The 16,748-nt window shown below is 38.7% G+C and overlaps 1 protein-coding gene and 5 non-coding genes across 6 annotated transcripts in view; all 6 read right to left on the bottom strand.

The window, feature by feature from the left end:
• Positions 1 to 16,748, bottom strand: part of itpr3 (inositol 1,4,5-trisphosphate receptor, type 3) — an 82,267-nt gene that overhangs the window by 28,222 nt on the left and 37,297 nt on the right. Inside the window, exons 16-28 of the mRNA XM_042409625.1 lie at positions 15,422 to 15,594; positions 15,179 to 15,298; positions 13,938 to 14,013; positions 13,259 to 13,374; positions 11,019 to 11,270; positions 8,271 to 8,415; positions 8,032 to 8,176; positions 6,434 to 6,648; positions 6,148 to 6,268; positions 4,824 to 4,878; positions 4,149 to 4,314; positions 3,324 to 3,482; positions 462 to 536 (exon numbers count right to left, since the gene is read on the bottom strand). Coding sequence (XP_042265559.1) covers positions 462 to 536; positions 3,324 to 3,482; positions 4,149 to 4,314; positions 4,824 to 4,878; positions 6,148 to 6,268; positions 6,434 to 6,648; positions 8,032 to 8,176; positions 8,271 to 8,415; positions 11,019 to 11,270; positions 13,259 to 13,374; positions 13,938 to 14,013; positions 15,179 to 15,298; positions 15,422 to 15,594 — 1,818 coding nt within the window. The remainder of the gene's footprint in view (positions 1 to 461; positions 537 to 3,323; positions 3,483 to 4,148; positions 4,315 to 4,823; positions 4,879 to 6,147; positions 6,269 to 6,433; positions 6,649 to 8,031; positions 8,177 to 8,270; positions 8,416 to 11,018; positions 11,271 to 13,258; positions 13,375 to 13,937; positions 14,014 to 15,178; positions 15,299 to 15,421; positions 15,595 to 16,748) is intronic.
• trnak-uuu lies at positions 8,651 to 8,723 on the bottom strand. The gene has a single exon. It is a non-coding gene; the product is annotated as a tRNA-Lys (tRNA).
• trnak-uuu lies at positions 9,153 to 9,225 on the bottom strand. The gene has a single exon. It is a non-coding gene; the product is annotated as a tRNA-Lys (tRNA).
• On the bottom strand, positions 9,690 to 9,762 carry trnak-uuu. The gene has a single exon. It is a non-coding gene; the product is annotated as a tRNA-Lys (tRNA).
• Positions 10,284 to 10,356, bottom strand: trnak-uuu. The gene has a single exon. It is a non-coding gene; the product is annotated as a tRNA-Lys (tRNA).
• trnak-uuu lies at positions 10,844 to 10,916 on the bottom strand. Its single transcript has one exon. It is a non-coding gene; the product is annotated as a tRNA-Lys (tRNA).

Below are 16,748 nucleotides of genomic sequence, written 5' to 3'. Positions count from 1 at the left end.
AACTGCACACTTGAAAGTCAAAATCGACCATGTGAAAGAAAAGGTCAATAATTGTTTTGATTGGTGGAACTTTTGAACGTGTTTTCATACACGAGGACTTCAGATTTTGTCCTCCATCTTTTTAGAGTGCAGTCATGTTAGGAGGGAAGAACCTCACAGCCAGTATGGACATAAGTAATGATGAAAGCCACTGGTAAGTCTTTGAATATATGTATAAAATGTATCCTTTAATTTTCCTCTGCATTTGTAATAAATAAACAAAATTATCTGGAGTAGTGAAAGCCAACATTGCTGAAGAGACAAAGACAAGAACGCCACCTACAGGAACTCATGAAGGAAAGAAACATCACAGTCCCGCCCACACTGATTGATTGACAGGTGATCTCTGGGAAATGTTCAACACCAAAGATGAAGAAAACATTTCTAAAACATTTAAAATGAAGACAGAATAGTTTTCTGACCTCTTTGACTTTCTGGTAGTTCTCGTTGCTCTTCTCCAGTTTGTCCTTCTTAGGTGTTGTTTCCTCTAATGCCCCCTGCAGGATGCAGAGGGTAAGACAGCATATGCAGTTCTTTGGGTACAGTACTACATTATACACACTTACGTCACAAATCAAACTAATTCAACAGATTAGAGTATAAATGTTGTATCTAATAAATCAAGCTTAAAGGACAGGTTCACATTGTTTCCAGTGTGTCTTAAAACAGCAGTAAGGTGTCCATATGAACAGAGAAAGAGGGCATACTGGCTATTAAAAGATCCTTCAAATGTGCTTACAATGTAAGTGATGGAGGATAAAATCCACAGTGTGTCCACACAGTCATTTAAAAGTTGATGTGAAGCTTCTATTCAGCTTCAGCAGTCTGAGTTAGTCATATCAAGTGGATATCTGACACATTTACAGTCTTTTTAGCATCAAATTCCCTCTTTGTGTTTCCTCCGACAGTGTTTCCCTGTTGAGCTGCAGGTGGAAGTATAGTAACAAAAAGAGGGACTTTGGCACTAAAAAGACTGTAACGTTGAAAGATATCTACTTGATTTGACTCATTTGGACGCTGAAGCTTCATATTAGCTTCAGATAAACTTTTAAATCCATTTTTGCACAGAAGGAGGACTGTGGATTTTGTCCTCTATCACTTCCATTGTAAGGTCATTATGAAGGGATCTTCTAATGGTCAGAATGAACAGGAGGAATGATTACAGCGAGAAAAACAGGTTTCACTGTTTGTTTTGGGCTCCTGACTGATGTTTTAGGACAGAATGGAAATATTGTGAAGCTGTCCTTTAACACTGAGACAACAAATGCTGTACAGCTGCATGAATATGATTGGATGTTGCTAGTCAGCTGATGAAGAAACCACTGATGCTGCGTATGACTGAAACAAGTGATACCAATCAGTTTATGGAAGCTTGACTTCGGTGTTCTGCTGAACTGAAACTAAAGCTTCATTTATGTGAAGTGTCATACGTAGTTTCCTTGTATCCTTGTTTTCTTGTGCTCTTGTAAGAGGAGATTTGCAACACTAGCAGTCTGTTTGATTGTATTTTAAATACACAATAATGTTGTTTTAAGATGAACTTGATCGAACTGTTAACTTGTCTTTTTAGGGTGCCTTCACCGTGATTAGTCATTCTTTTGTTAAGAACCACTCTGATGTTAAAGGCATCATCTGTGTTTCTGACCTCAACATTTAAATTCAAATTCACAGGTGCCACAGTCGCACACTGGTTAAGACGCATGCCACATAAACGCAACGTCCATGGTTTGATCACTGTTGCAGGGCCTCCTCTCTCTACCCCTATGTCTTGTCTTTCTGCACTTTCAGACTGTCAAATAAAGGCAAAAATGTTCAGAAATAAAGAAAAGTAAGTACGACACAGATGCCAATACAGTCCACAAAGTGCTGAATTTTGGGCTGCACGCGGTTTCTGCAAATTGAATGCATCTGTGGTGACAAACAGGGTATGCAAATGAAAATTCATTTTAATATGAAAACAAGTATTTTATTTCTGCAAGAAAAGCAACCTCTTCTTGATATTTCTTTAAACACTTTCTGACAGAAATGTTTAAATAAGTTAATTTGTTAGGATTAATTCCTACAATAAGTCTTTGGTTTCGCCACACAGAAAGCCCTTTCTTCATTTTTGGGTCTTTTGCGTTCCTTATGTTTTACTAGATTCCTTCCAGACATCCGAATCGCCGTCCACATTTCCGATTCGTTCAGCAATTCAAATTAGTCTGGGATTGTGTTTGACACCTGTTTCCCCGGTTGGAGGAATAATTGAGCAATCAGAGCTTTGCAGGTGGAACTAAGAATGGAGACGTAATCTTTCTACAAAGCTAACTAGCAATGTCCATGAAAGGTAGGAGCAGACAGGCAGCTGTACAGACTGTCAATCAAATTACAGAAAAAACAACTTTGTTTGCTTTGTTTGTCATGAAAACAAACAAACAAAATAAACTGGCCTTTCAAACAGCAAACAGCTAACATGAACAAAAACAAAATATTTCAGTCTTATTGCTTGTTAGGTTGTTGTAATAGTAGTTTGATATGCAGTACAAGTGTGTATAAGGTGTATGGCATTTAGAAAAAACATTAATAAAACACACTGCTGAACATAAAGACATTTTTGGAGCATTGCACCTTTATGTCACAGCAGAAAGACACAATAAAGAGAGAGTAAGGACAGTGAGACATGCAACAAAAGTCTCAAGCCAAATCTGAACCCAGGACCATGTCGTTAAACCTTAGCCAGGTCAGACACCAGCAAGCCCCACACCAACGTACAGGAAGCTCAAAAACCAAGATATGTAATACATTATTTTGTTTTAGTTTAGTAGTTAGTTCAGTAATATTCAGAATATTAATACATGTTACCCTTCTGCCAAGAGAAACTTTTGTTGTGCTGGAATAAGCGGTGACTTTCAGTTAGCTAGTTAGTGATGCAGTTAATTGTACTGTTATTTACAGCAGCTTGAAATGTCACACAGCCATGAAAACATGAGTCATGAAAAAAGAATGGAAGTCTATGATCATTAATTATGAAGATTGAGCATTAACTTCAGCTCCCTTTAAATTGAAATTCCTTTGTCAAACTAAAGCTATATGCTGATGATACTGCTCTTCTCGTTTTACCGTGCTCCTTGAACTCCTTTGTCTTTTTTATTTGCGTGCATTTCCATCCGCCTGTTTTTATTCACATTTTCAATTTGCACATAAAAAAACCTGAGTGGAAATGCTCCAGATACTTGGCCGAGACGGACAAACACCAACCAGCCGAACGCACAAAATTGTGTGTAAATAATGTTCTTCCTCCTTACCTCTCCTTTCTCTTTCTTCTCCTTCTTCCCGTCTCCTCCTCCTGTGCTCTTCTTCTCCACCCACAGCTCAGATTTCTCCACCAGCGTCCGGAGGCGATCCAGATCCGCCTTGATCAGCTTGTAGTTCTCCACATCATGAGCCGAGATCAGCAGCTGGACCTGCAGATGCACAGAGAAACATTTTGGAGATTTTAATATCAGTGTTCTGCTGACAGTGGCTTGTTTTTTTTTTGTTACTCTCCTTCTGTGTTCTTGACATTTTGTTTCCCTTCCTCAGTTATTGTGAAGTGCTTTGTTTAGAAAAGTGAGACTTTAGGGGAAAATGTATCAGATTGTTTCTTATTGTTGGTGGTCGTCTCACGCCAGCCTCTTATCTTTACGTGCCAAGTTATTATATTGTGTAATAATATAATATTTAAGTTCACTTATAAAGCATTTACCAAAACTACAGATTGCAAAGTGCTTTACAAGACACAAACAAACACACACAGACAAATTTACCCAAATTGAATAAGGGAATAAGGTAAAAATACATTTTCAGAAGCAATTAAAAACATGAAATAACTTGAGCTGCACTTCATGCATGAACGGTGCTACACAAATTAAGTTTATTATTATTTAAAATGAGTGGTCACAGAGAGCCACAAAGCATCTGTTACCATCTAAACCAGCTGCAAACATGTATTCAATATGCTGTAAAATAAGTAAAATGTCAATAAAATAACCCAAAACTATATTAGAAACTCCACCAGAAACTCCGCTGCTTGCAAAAAGAAGTCTGATTGTATAGATTGTGAATGTGTTCATGTGTGTGTGTTTGTGTACCTGTTTGAAGGTGTGCAGCACTTCCTGTCTCTGGCTGAAGTGTCTGAAGAGCAGCTGCAGGGCTCCAGACACAAGAGGAGGGTAGTCGTGCATGGTGAGGTGGACCAGCACCCGCAGAAACATACGGCCGCCTTCGTCATCCACCTCCAGGATACTGTTCCCCTTACTGCACACACACACACACACACACACACACAGGCACCATTTGACATTTATGAATAGTCCCAATCAATTATTTCATTATTAAACACAAAACATCCATCTATGAACAATTTCTTTTACATGTGAGAACAAATATGACCCAAAAAAACCCACAAAAATGACTTCAGGTCTAGTTCACCATTTAACCCTCATTAAAGCCTACAAATCCTGAACGTCTCCCTCTGAAGGAGCAATTTCTCCAAATCCTCTCCTCTCTTTGACAAACGTACCTTCTCAATTCCCAGATATTACTACTTCCATAAAATGTGCTTTTACTGAATAGATCTCTTTTTTGCATTTTATGGTACGTTCATGTTCCACCATTTTTTGTTTGGGTTCTCTTGATGTTTTTGTTACATATTCTCCACAAGGACATCTTATAAATAAATGACACTCTTTGTGTTGCATCAATCACTAGTCTAATTTGTATCTTTTTATCTGAATAAAACATGTACATGTGTCAGCATTACATACCCGACTCCAAACATGGCCTCCGCCTGCTCCCCAATATATTGCAGGTTGATGGTGGCTGAGGAGGGACAAACAGTAATGTGGTTTGAGTTTATTCACACACGTACACAGGTTGCTTTCATAGTTAAACACAGGAAAAAGATTTAGATTTAGGGGTTAAAAATAAAAGAAATGGGTGGAAAAAGACTTGTGGTGTAAACAAAGCCTCTAGATTTATTACATTTTTACTCTAAACTGACAAATTTAAGAGTTTATCTGGGTTCTACCTGTTGTTTCCATGGTGACTGGGACGTCTGGAAGCATTGGGAAAAGTAATAACACACACCTTTACCAGACGCTGCAGGATGTGTGTCAAGATAGAGCACGGGAATGCACTTTGAAAATGCCAGATAATAATTCTTTTGGAGAAATGTTATTTAGGTGCCATAAAAAGATGTGAGACAATGATGGAGATAAGCAGTTCCAAAGCAGGAAACACGTATTTCAGTGAAGATTGGTTACCTGCACTGTTCAACACTGAGTCCACATGTTAAAACTCTTCACACAGTTGACGAAACAACAATAATTTAAATAAAACAGTTTTGCATTGTTTTCACACAGAAAGCATTCAGTGACTACAGCCTTCAAATGTCCTCAATACTTTTCTCACTCAAACACAAACAAGCAACAAAACTCTGTGGATCTGCAGCACATTTTACACACTTACATCCAGTCATAACCACACTGAAATACATCTAGATTCAACCAAAAAACAAGACGTGCTGTAATAAAAGAAATAAAGCCCACTGAAAGTTTTCCTGCTGCATTTCTGTTATTCTGTTCTGTCTATTATGATCTATAGAGAGCTACACATCTGACTGTATTTACACTATATACACATTTATACACTATCAACCATTAAAACTACATTTACACAGTAAAACAGTGATGTAACTTCACAGACGGCCATAAAAAGATCCTCACGTGCTGCCTGTTGTTAGTGTTTTTATCTCAGTGTGTGTCTGGTTGACATGTGAGTTGTTGTGTTGTGTCTGAAGGAAGGATTTGCTATTTTGTGTAAAATGAGCTGCTGTGTGCAGCTTTGTGTTGGTAAAGTTCAACATGTGGACTTAGTAATGAACTGTGCATATAACCAATCATAAAAAACTGTAATGAAAAAACTGGAGACTGTAAGAACTGGAGAAAAAAACTATTCGAGACTCAGAAGTAACACACTTAAAAGTTTAATTAATCAGCAACTGGAGAAAGTGTCATTCTGTCTGTCTGTTGTGTCTGTATGTTAAGTTAAAAGCTCTAAAAACCCAAAATGCATGTGTCGTCTCTTTACCTGCGTGCTCCATGTTAGTGGTGGCGTCAGCGTCAGCCATGGGATAAACGTCCACAAACTCCTTCTTAAAGACGGACAGCAGGAAGGAGAGGCGGTAGTCCAGACGAACGTTCAGGATGAACTGATGAGGATGAGAGTTGAGTTCAATTTCAGCTGCAGTAAGAAACTTTTTCAAATTAAAATAATCTGTTAAGTAAATCCTCTGTTCGCTAATGCTGGGGCAATATGGAGCTCATTCACTGGTTCATCACTTCCTCCAGAATCTCATCAGTTTAATATTGGTTACCTGTAATATCTCTAGTATCTTCAGCTTGGTGTCCATCACTGTCAGGTCCATCTTGTCTATACTGTCCTTACTGCCTCTCTGTCCTTCAAGTACAAGTCCCGCCCCCAACCCCGCCCCTCGGGCTCCTGGACCACCAAATAAGGACTGCTTCCTGTTGAGCACCATGGTGGACATCATCTGACCCATCCCGTGTATGGAGCGCTTCACATTTTTCCCTTTAGACAGACAGACAAGGTAAGAACAACAAAGTCATGTCCTGTATTATTTATTAATTATTTCAAAAGAAGAGCCATGTAACTGTTATGAAACATGGTCATACATCATGTGACCTACAGTATATTCAGAGAGCTGGGGAAATTTAACAAAGTCATCATTATTTTAAAAAAGTAATTTTTGTTACTTGCACTGTGATGCTTAATACAGTAATATGCATTGAAAAGTGTTCCTAATATTTTGTCCCCCACGTGTATGTTAATGAGGTGTGCACTCCAGTACACCACCAACCACTACAACCTCAATAATAAAGTAGAATCATCACCTTTCTGACAATATCAACAAAAACTGAAAATGAATAAGCTTCATTAAAGTAGAATTCATGGCAGAGCTGTTGTGTTGGATTACATTAGATTGAACAGCTGTTCCTAATTAAGTTCTGACTGTATTTTCTCATTCATACTCCATATTTCTAAGCTTGAAATTTGTGACATTTACTGGTCCAAACCAGAGCTGCTAGACTAGCTTGCCACTGTTCATATCATACTAACATTGACTGTTACCAACCTGTTAAGCTAACCAGCAGGGCTAAGCTAACTAGCATGCTAACAGCATGTTATGGTAACCAGCACACTGCCTGAACCACCAACTAAACCAAACAACAAACAGGACATTAAACCAGCTAGCATGCTAAGCTAACAAGCATTCTATACTTTGTTTACAGCTTCACTAGCTTGTTGTGTGACATATCACAACCTCTTGACTTTATGCCACATTATAAATGTATCATATATATATTATATAAGAACTTCAATGCAAAGTCCAGAGGTTGTGATATGTAGCAGACCAAGCTAGTGAAGCTGTAGAACAGAACCGCATTCCTGCACATGCTCAGTGGCGTCTGCCTTACACAGAACTACTCTCCTGAGACTGAAAACATGATGCTGTTATTCGTCTTTGGAGCCGTTTCTAAACAAACTAACGGGGCCAAACTCTTCATGATGAAGGAACATGTCACCCAGTGCAGCAGTGTGGCTCACTGACATGTTTTTAATAGTTTTTGGACAACAATGGAGGAATAAGATATATCAGGCTTTGATACACATGTAATATTTATTAGTGGATCAGTTCATAGTTAGTTTGGATCCAAACATGAGATTTGTTGACAACAAAAAAATAACCAAAAACAAAGCATTTTACTAGAAATTCTAAGAGGGCTCAATAGTTAAATTACATGTATCATGTCTGTGTGTTCGGATTTGACTTTGAGTTATGACTCAAAGTAGAGTTTTTGAGGCAAATTGTTGCTCACACCTTCTTCCCTTCAGCTCCCTCACGACTTGAAAACCTCTGCATCAGGTTAACAGTAACAGAACAAACAGTACCTGATCCGTCATCGTTGAATAAGAGTCCTGCATGTGCGGGGTTTGGTCTGCAGTCGATGATGCCGAGCAGCGTTCTGGTGAGTCTGAGCAGCTCAAAGAAACTGTAGAAACCAAAGTAGATCAAATGTCGAGCCAAACTCACCACCTGGAGACGACAAAGTGAGTGAAGTGATTACAGATGAAAAGACTGATGGATGGAGAGAGTTGTAGAAGGAGGAGAGAAGAGGCCGATATCTGACCTCATATGTGAGTTTGTTCTTCTCCTCATTGTGGAATGGCAGCTCGTCATGCAGCACGTTGTTGAGATATTCCTCCATGAACGCCATGGTGTTGGAGAAACGGTTCTTCTTGTTGTCTCTGCTGTCGTCCATGTTGGAGTCATAACTGAGGATCACACACACCAGAATAATCAAACAAAAAAGTAAAAGCTAAAAATATGACCTTTGACCATATAAACATTTGTCAAAGGTCTGTCTGGTAAATGTCAATTGTTTCTTGTGGTTGAAGGAAACACTCTACTTCAAACTTCATGGTGTTTCTGTACATCAGATCAGTTCTACAAATAGGAGAGACAGGAGATACCCAAAACCCAGATCAAACTGGAAAGATGAAGGTTTACCGCCTGAACAGGGACTTGAACCCTGGACCCTCAGATTAAAAGTCTGATGCTCTACCGACTGAGCTATCCGGGCTCCATGAGAAGCTTTCTCTGGAGGACATACTCATGCTGAGTCCAGATCCCAAATCATATACTGACACACCAGGTACTGGCTTGACAGTATATTTCTTTTGGTAGCTGGTTTACAAGAAATTTATAATCTTTAATTCAGACACATCATGGTAGGTACGACTGAACTCTATGAGGACTCAGTTCACAAGTCTGCATGAGAGTGGACATTTGGATTCAGTCTAAGACTCCTAAAGGTGTCCTGTGGAGTTTACTAGGAAACAAAGATAGTTTCTGTTTACAACAGAAACACATGCAAGAACATTTTCTTTCTCCCAAAACTCTTTGACTTTTCTCTGTGAAGTTCATTTGTACGAGTATTCCACAGATTGAGGCTTTTTGACTGGGAGATCAGCTGCTGCTTGATCTCTTGAATTAACAAATGGGATCCCTTCACCTGAACAGGGACTTGAACCCTGGACCCTCAGATTAAAAGTCTGATGCTGTACCGACTGAGCTATTCAGGCTCCATGACAAAGCTTCTCTGGAGGAAATACTCAAATCATATACTAACACACCAAGTACTGGCTTGACAGTATATTTCTTTTGGTAGCTGGTTTGCAAGAAATTTATAATCTTTACTTCAGACACGTCATGGTAGGTGTGACTGAACTCCATGAGGACTCAGTCCACAAGTCTGCATAGAGTGGACATTTGGATTCAGTCTAAGACTCCTAAAGGTGTCCTGTGGAGTTTACTGGGAAACAAAGATAGTTTCTCTTTAAATTAAGTGTAACCAAAACACACTGAACTTCATGCAAGAAGATTTTCATTTACCAAAACTCTTTCACTTTTCTCAGTGAAGTTTGTTTATACGAGTATTCCACATCAAATGTCAGGTGGAGCATTCAGCAGGTGTCAGTGACACTTTAAGACACTCCAGACATGACAGCAGCTGGTTGATCTCTTGAGTTAACAGGTTGGACTCCTTCGCCCGAACAGGGACTTGAACCCTGGACCCTCAGATTAAAAGTCTGATGCTCTACCGACTGAGCTATCCGGGCTCCATGTGAACTTTCCTCTGGAGGAAATACTCATGCTGAGTCCAGATGCCAAATCATATAATAACACACCAGGTACTGGCTTGACAGTATATTTCTTTAAGTAGCTGGTTTACAAGAAATTTATAATCTTTACTTCAGACACATCACGGTAGGTACGACTGAATTCTGTGAAGACTTAAGGCCTTTTGTCCACAAGTCTGCATGAGAGTGGACATTTGGATTCAGTCTAAAACTCTTAAAGATGTCTTGTGGAGTTTACTTGGAAACAAAGAATGTGTCTGTTTAAATTAAGTGTCACCAAAACTCATGCAAAAACATCTTCATTTTTCTTTCTCCCAAAACTCTTTTCTCTGTGAAGTTCATTTGTACAAGTATTCCACATCAAATTGAGTTTTTTTGACTGGGAGTCAGTTGAAGCATCTAGTGGGTGTCAGTGACACTTTAAGATACTCAAGACATGGCAGCTGCTGGTTAATCTCTTGAGTTTATGATGTGAGCATTGATAACAGATGGGATTACTTCGCCTGAACAGGGACTTGAACCCTGGACCCTCAGATTAAAAGTCTGATGCTCTACCGACTGAGCTATCCAGGCTCTATGAAGACTCTAATCTGAGGACTCATCCTGAATCCAGATCCCAAATCATATAATAATACACCAGGTACTGGCTTGACAGTATATTTCTTTTGGCTGCTGGTTTGCAAGAAATTTATAATCTTTACTTCAAACACATCATGGTAGGTATGACTAAACTCTATGAGGACTCAGTTCACATGCATGAGAGTAGACATTTGGATTCAGTTTAAGACTCTTAAAGGTGTCCTCTGGTGTTTACTAGGAAACAAAGAAGGTGCCTGTTTAGTTAAACACACGGAACCTCATGCAAGAACATTTTCATTTATCTCTGAAGTTCATTTGTACATCAAATTTTATTTTAAGCTCAGGTGTCCTGACTTGGAGTCAGTTGAAGCATCTAGTGGGTGTCAGTGACACTTTAAGATACTTCAGAATGAAGATGCAGCAGTTGCTGGTTGAACTCTTGTGTTCACAATGTGAACATGGATAACAGATGGGATTACTTTGCCTGAACAGGGACTTGAACCCTGGACCCTCAGATTAAAAGTCTGATGCTCTACCGACTGAGCTATCCAGGCTTCATTCTTCATCAACTCAACAAAACCGATCAGGTGGGATAAGAATCGTCGCTTCTCATAACTCCAATAACAATTCTCAAGGAATACTTAAAAGCAACTAACTCTTTGATGGTGATGGAGGTGGGGATCTCGGTCCAGAGGCGGGCAAACTTGACGGGAGTCACCAGCTCCTGAGGGTCTCGGTCCACGTGGGCATGCAGCATGAGGCGACAGAAGGACGCCCGGAGGTCAAAGGGCAGCGTCTCGTCCATCATGCAGAGGAAGATGAGCTCCACGTCCAGCTGCTTGGATATCTCGTCTATGGCCAGATATTGACGGTCCAAACACATCCGGGCAAAGAGCTTCAGCTGGTACCTGAGGACATCCAAAGACAGACAGAGAATCAGTGATTTACTGGATTTAATCTGAATATTGCTGGTGTTGGTCACATTTACATGAAATTTGACCAGCAGTGGATGTTCATGGTCCCTATAGCATGAGTGGTTTTGGAGACCCCCCTGATGTTTCCTTTACTGCTACAAACAGGACTGTTTGTAACTGTTACATATATATCAAACAGTGGACATCCTCTTTTTTTTAATAATCTTTTAGTTTTAGAAATGTCAATTTCATCTATAGACTCTCTAATGGACTGTTCAGACAGAACACAAAGCAAATTTTTGCCTCAAGTTACTTGTGGGAGTTTCATTGTTGGATCATCTATGTTTATTCATTCCAGACAGCCAAAATACATTACTGAACATTAGCTGTAAGCCAGCTAGCAATGGCATGCACCTTCTGTGTTCAGGAGAGTTTCTGTGTGTTTATGTTCAGTTCAGCCTCTGACTGAACTCAGAACTCACCAGAGACTCTGGTTTTTTCTGTTCTTTCCCTCCAGTCTCTCTCCTTTCCCCCCTCTCCTCTGTACATTTATGAAGAACATGCATAAAGTCCTGTGATACGTATGAATTTTTTTTCACTGAAGTTGGAACATTTTCAACTCACACGGATGCCTTCTCGCCTCTAATCGCGTTGCCCGCAGAAAATTTTGCATCTACTCAAGGTTTTGCATTGACTTTGTATGTAATCGCATCACGTGAAAAATTTGCTTCACCTTCTGTCTAAACACACCATTAGAGACACCATTATAAACAGTGAAATATGTGTTCGCTGTAATCATTCCTCCTGTTCATAATAACCGTGTTTCCATTAGATTTGCAAGATAATTTTAAGCAAACTTTTGAAATGTCACAAAAAGGAAAATGCAAATTAGGTGCGTTTCCATCAACTGGTTTGAAGCGAATACACTAGGCTACGCAACACATAGTTTCATCAGTGGATGGCGGTATAGGCTTAAATAATCTGCCGGTAAACAGTAGAAGAAGTAGAGGTTGCCAAGCGGAAACAAAACAAATAGTTATATTGCCTTGACGAGAGACAAATGGAGAGAAGCCTTCAGGAAATTGTTTCAATTGGGTAAGTTGTAATTGTTCTTTCATGTCAGCTAGTATTGGCCATGCTTCATGTTATCTGGAGACGCCGAGAGCAGAAACAGACGATCAGTCGTGTGAGTTAAACATTCGTTACATCGTTATTTATTCGACAAATGTGTTTCCATAATCCATTTTGCGCATAAACTCTTCTTCGACATCTCCAAAATCCACTTCAAGTGAGCATAAAACCTTTTTAGCGAAATTGAGGAGGTTTTTTTTCCTGAATTTTGGCATTTCCATTAAGCTTTTTTAATGCAATACATCAAAATGCACATAAAACTAGGTTAATGGAAATACTGCTACTGGATATTAAAAGATCCCCTTCTAATGTGCTTTCAATGGAAGTGATGGAGGCCAAAGTCTGTGTGAAGCTTCTATTAAGCTTCAGCAGTCTGAGTTAGTCATATCAAGTGGATATCTGACACATTTACAGTCTTTCTAGCATCAAATTCCCTCTTTGTGTTTCCTCGGACAGTGTTTCCCTGTTGAGCTGCAGGTGGAAGTATAGTAACAAAAAGAGGGACTTTGGCACTAAAAAGACTGTAACGTTGAAAGATATCTACTTGATTTGACTCATTTGGACGCTGAAGCTTCATATTAGCTTCAGATAAACTTTTAAATCCATTTTTGCACAGAAGGAGGACTGTGGATTTTGTCCTCCATCACTTCCATTGTAAGGTCATTATGAAGGGATCTTCTAATGGTCAGTATGAACAGGAGGAATGATTACAGCAAGAAAAACAGCTTTCACTGTTCATCTGGGCTCCTGACTGTTGACCCGCCCTTTAAATTCAATAAAACCTTGACTATTATTTACTCCAACTATGATCCCTGAAACATGGAAGCAAAATCTACCCTCAGTGTGTCTACCTGTAGTAGGTAAGGACGTTCTCATCGTGAGCGTTTCCCTGCCTCGCCTCCTGAGCCAGCTGTCTGATGCTCTTCTCCTGTTTCTCATTGGTCTTGTCTGTCCACAACAGCCACACCTACAGGAACAGAAACAAACTGATTAGAGAGAGATGATCATCTTCAGCTTCACTTGTTACAGCAACATTTTAGGAAATACTCTTCTTTTCTTTCTCTCTGAGATTAAGAAAGTGGATATCAAACCTTTGATATCTTATTCTAAGAAAGAAACTGAATCAGCGTATTTCCCAAAAAGTTGAACTACTTCTTTAAAACTACAAATGCAAACAAAATGAATACAATGACCACAAAAACAGAGCAATTTATTAGAATATTTCCTGGTCTTAACATGTTTTAACAATGTTCAAAATCTACTACATACTAAAATATGTAGTAGTGTAAAATATAAAATATACAGTTTATCATAAGGAAATCCAGTCTGGTAAATAATGAATGAGTTAATAGTGTGAACTTACTGACTGTTTCCCCACTCTAACACTGCTGCTGTTGATGAACGAGCCTCTGCTTTAAGATCTCCACTACAATTTAAAATAGTTTAATACTGTTTAACTGCACAGCCTGAAGTTGTAACGACTGACCCACCAGCTAAGATTAAAACAGACAGATATGCAGACAGTTCTACCTCGTCTTCGTCTCCATAGTCATCCATGTATTCTCCCTGACCACCTCCATGGGGCACCTCTTTGGGGACACGACGTCTGTGCAGAAATCAAGTGAAAATGTAACATGTTTACATTAAAAGCATCATTTATACTGCCTTATGCTTGCTTGGTGATCTCTCTGTTATTAACATCAACCCACTTTCTCTTCATTTCATTAAGTTTCGCAAAAAAAGTCATCTTACTGCACTGGGAAGACAGGAATAAATGGTTCAGCCTACAGTCAAACCTGGAAAAACTCACTGTTACCTTACAAAATGAAACAGATGTTTTGAATACATTCATGACTGAGACCAAATAGTGATTTTTTCCCTCTAAACTTCTCACATGCTTTCATTTCAATAAATGTTCAAATGATCCAATATTTCAGCAAAAATCAAAGATTAGAGAAAAAGTCCAAAAACTGAAAACAGATTTGTGTATCAGAACTTTGTTTTTTCTTCTTTCCTCTCCCATTAATCATCTCACCACCCCTCAGATTTATCTGCTGACCCTTTGGAGGGGCCCGACCCCTAGGTTGGGAACCACTGGACTAAACTAGCTAACTGTATATAAAGTAGTGTAAACTAGCTCCACCTCCAGCAGCTACAACAGTAACATGCTGCTCTAACACTGATGCTTCACTATTAATAATCTAATGATGTCATATATAATAATATATCAGTCAGAGGGACCAAACCACTACTTTTACTGCAATACTTTAACTACATCAAGCTCATAATACTTATGTACTTTTACTGCAATACTTTAACTACATCAAGCTCATAATACTTATGTACTTTTACTGCAATACTTTAACTACATCAAGCTCATAATACTTATGTACTTTTACTGCAATACTTTAACTACATCAAGCTCATAATACTTATGTACTTTTACTGCAATACTTTAATTACATCAAGCTCATAATACTTATGTACTTTTACTGCAATACTTTAACTACATCAAGCTCATAATACTTATGTACTTTTACTGCAATACTTTAACTACATCAAGCTCATAATACTTATGGACTTTTACTTTCGTGGGATTTTTCATGCAGGACTTTTATCTGCAATGGATTATTTTTACACTGCTGTATTGGTACTTTTTCTTAAGTAAAGGATCTGAAGGCTTCTTCCGCTGCACTAAGATAATCTAAAAGGATGCAGAAATCATTATGAGTGAGAGGTTAAAGGTCGTCCCTCCCTCCTTCTGTCCTCACTCTGTCTTGATGAGGATGTCCTGGTTTTTGGGGTCCAGCACACATTTACAGATGAGCTCCTGTGTGACGGGGATTGCCACGTTGTTGGATACACACAAGTCTGACAGGTAGTCCAGAAACCTGCAAACACACACACACACACACAAACTGAAAACAAAGTCTGATATAAAAGTAAGAAATCACAAACAGCAGTGAGCGTCTCTTCCCTCCCTCCCCTCCTCTTTTCTCCCCCTCCATGTTTACCGGGGCTCTCGGTTCTTGCGGACCAGGCTGACGAAGGTCTCCACCTCGGTCTTGGTGATGTGTTTCTCCAGCAGCTTGCGGTTGTTGTGCAGCAGGGCGGTGATGGTGTCCTCGGCCAGGATGTCGTAACCGATCTGACTCTGCATCACGCCAAACTGCTTCGCTATGTGCTCCTGGAGGCAGGAAGGAGGAGGAGAGAGTTTATTTTTCATTTTGTTTTTGTGCTTTAACTTTTTGCATCACCTTCATCACCATCTTCATATTTGCTCTCAGCATCTGGACCATCATCATCAATTTTCAAGTGAGCCTTGATCAAGACAGCATCATAAAAACATTCAAACAGACATAAACAGACTACAACAAAGGTCACACGCTATAAAAGAACATAAATAATATTTGGTCCAAATGCATAAACATGTATTTCAGTTTTAAAAACAATCTAATCAAAAGTAAAAGCAATAAATTTGAAGCAAAAACTTACTCAGCTGAAACGATTATTTGATTAGTCAAGCAAACAAAAATATTGTCAAAACTCATCTAGGATCTCACTTGAGTGTAACGACAAGTTTAAAAAAAAAAGTTTAAAAAAAATTGAAATATTAATTGACGAGAACTTGAGCTGAAGAGAAGATGTTGATTGTGTCAGTGAAAAAGCAGCCAAATCTATTGGTATAATTAGGAAATTAAGCCTTTTTGTTAGCAGTGTCTTCACGCTCTTTATTACTTTTTAATTTATTCTCACTTTTCATATTGCAATTTAATCTTCATAGAATCTTTCTTCTACAAAAACACTTTGTCAGAATTGCAACCAGTTCAAATCTTTGCTCTCCGTCAGCTCCTCTGTTTCAAGAAACTCAACTTCTCACAATCTCTGAAGTTAACATTTTCCAAATATGTACTTTTATGTACAAGATACAATTCAAGGAGGGAAATATTCCAGATCATTTCAGGTCTTACTCAACCAGACAATCATCTTCATCTTCATCTTCACAAACATCTGACAACCAGAGGTCCATTTTCACTCAGATACAAACAAATTTATGGAATTACTTTTCTCAGTGGGTTAAAATTGATTCGTCCTTAAAATCCTTTAGTGCAGATTTTTTAAAAGGCTTTAATTTTGGTTTTATAGAGTTATTTGGGTTTTTTTGTTTCTTTTTGTTAATAGTCTGATTTTGTTTTTCTAGCATTTATGTGTGTATATTTTTTTAGGTAATCAATAAGCCTGACAGGCTTTTTTCTTCTCCCTGTACATTTTTTTTGTTGTTGTTTGTATCTATTTGTTTGTTTTAAACCTGTACGATAAATTAACTCAAACTCAAAAAAT

The sequence above is a fragment of the Thunnus maccoyii genome, chromosome 4 (assembly GCF_910596095.1).
Source record: "Thunnus maccoyii chromosome 4, fThuMac1.1, whole genome shotgun sequence".
NCBI lineage: Eukaryota > Metazoa > Chordata > Actinopteri > Scombriformes > Scombridae > Thunnus > Thunnus maccoyii.
The sequence above is the reverse complement of the archived record's forward strand: the minus strand, read 5'-3'. Positions and strand labels throughout refer to the sequence as shown.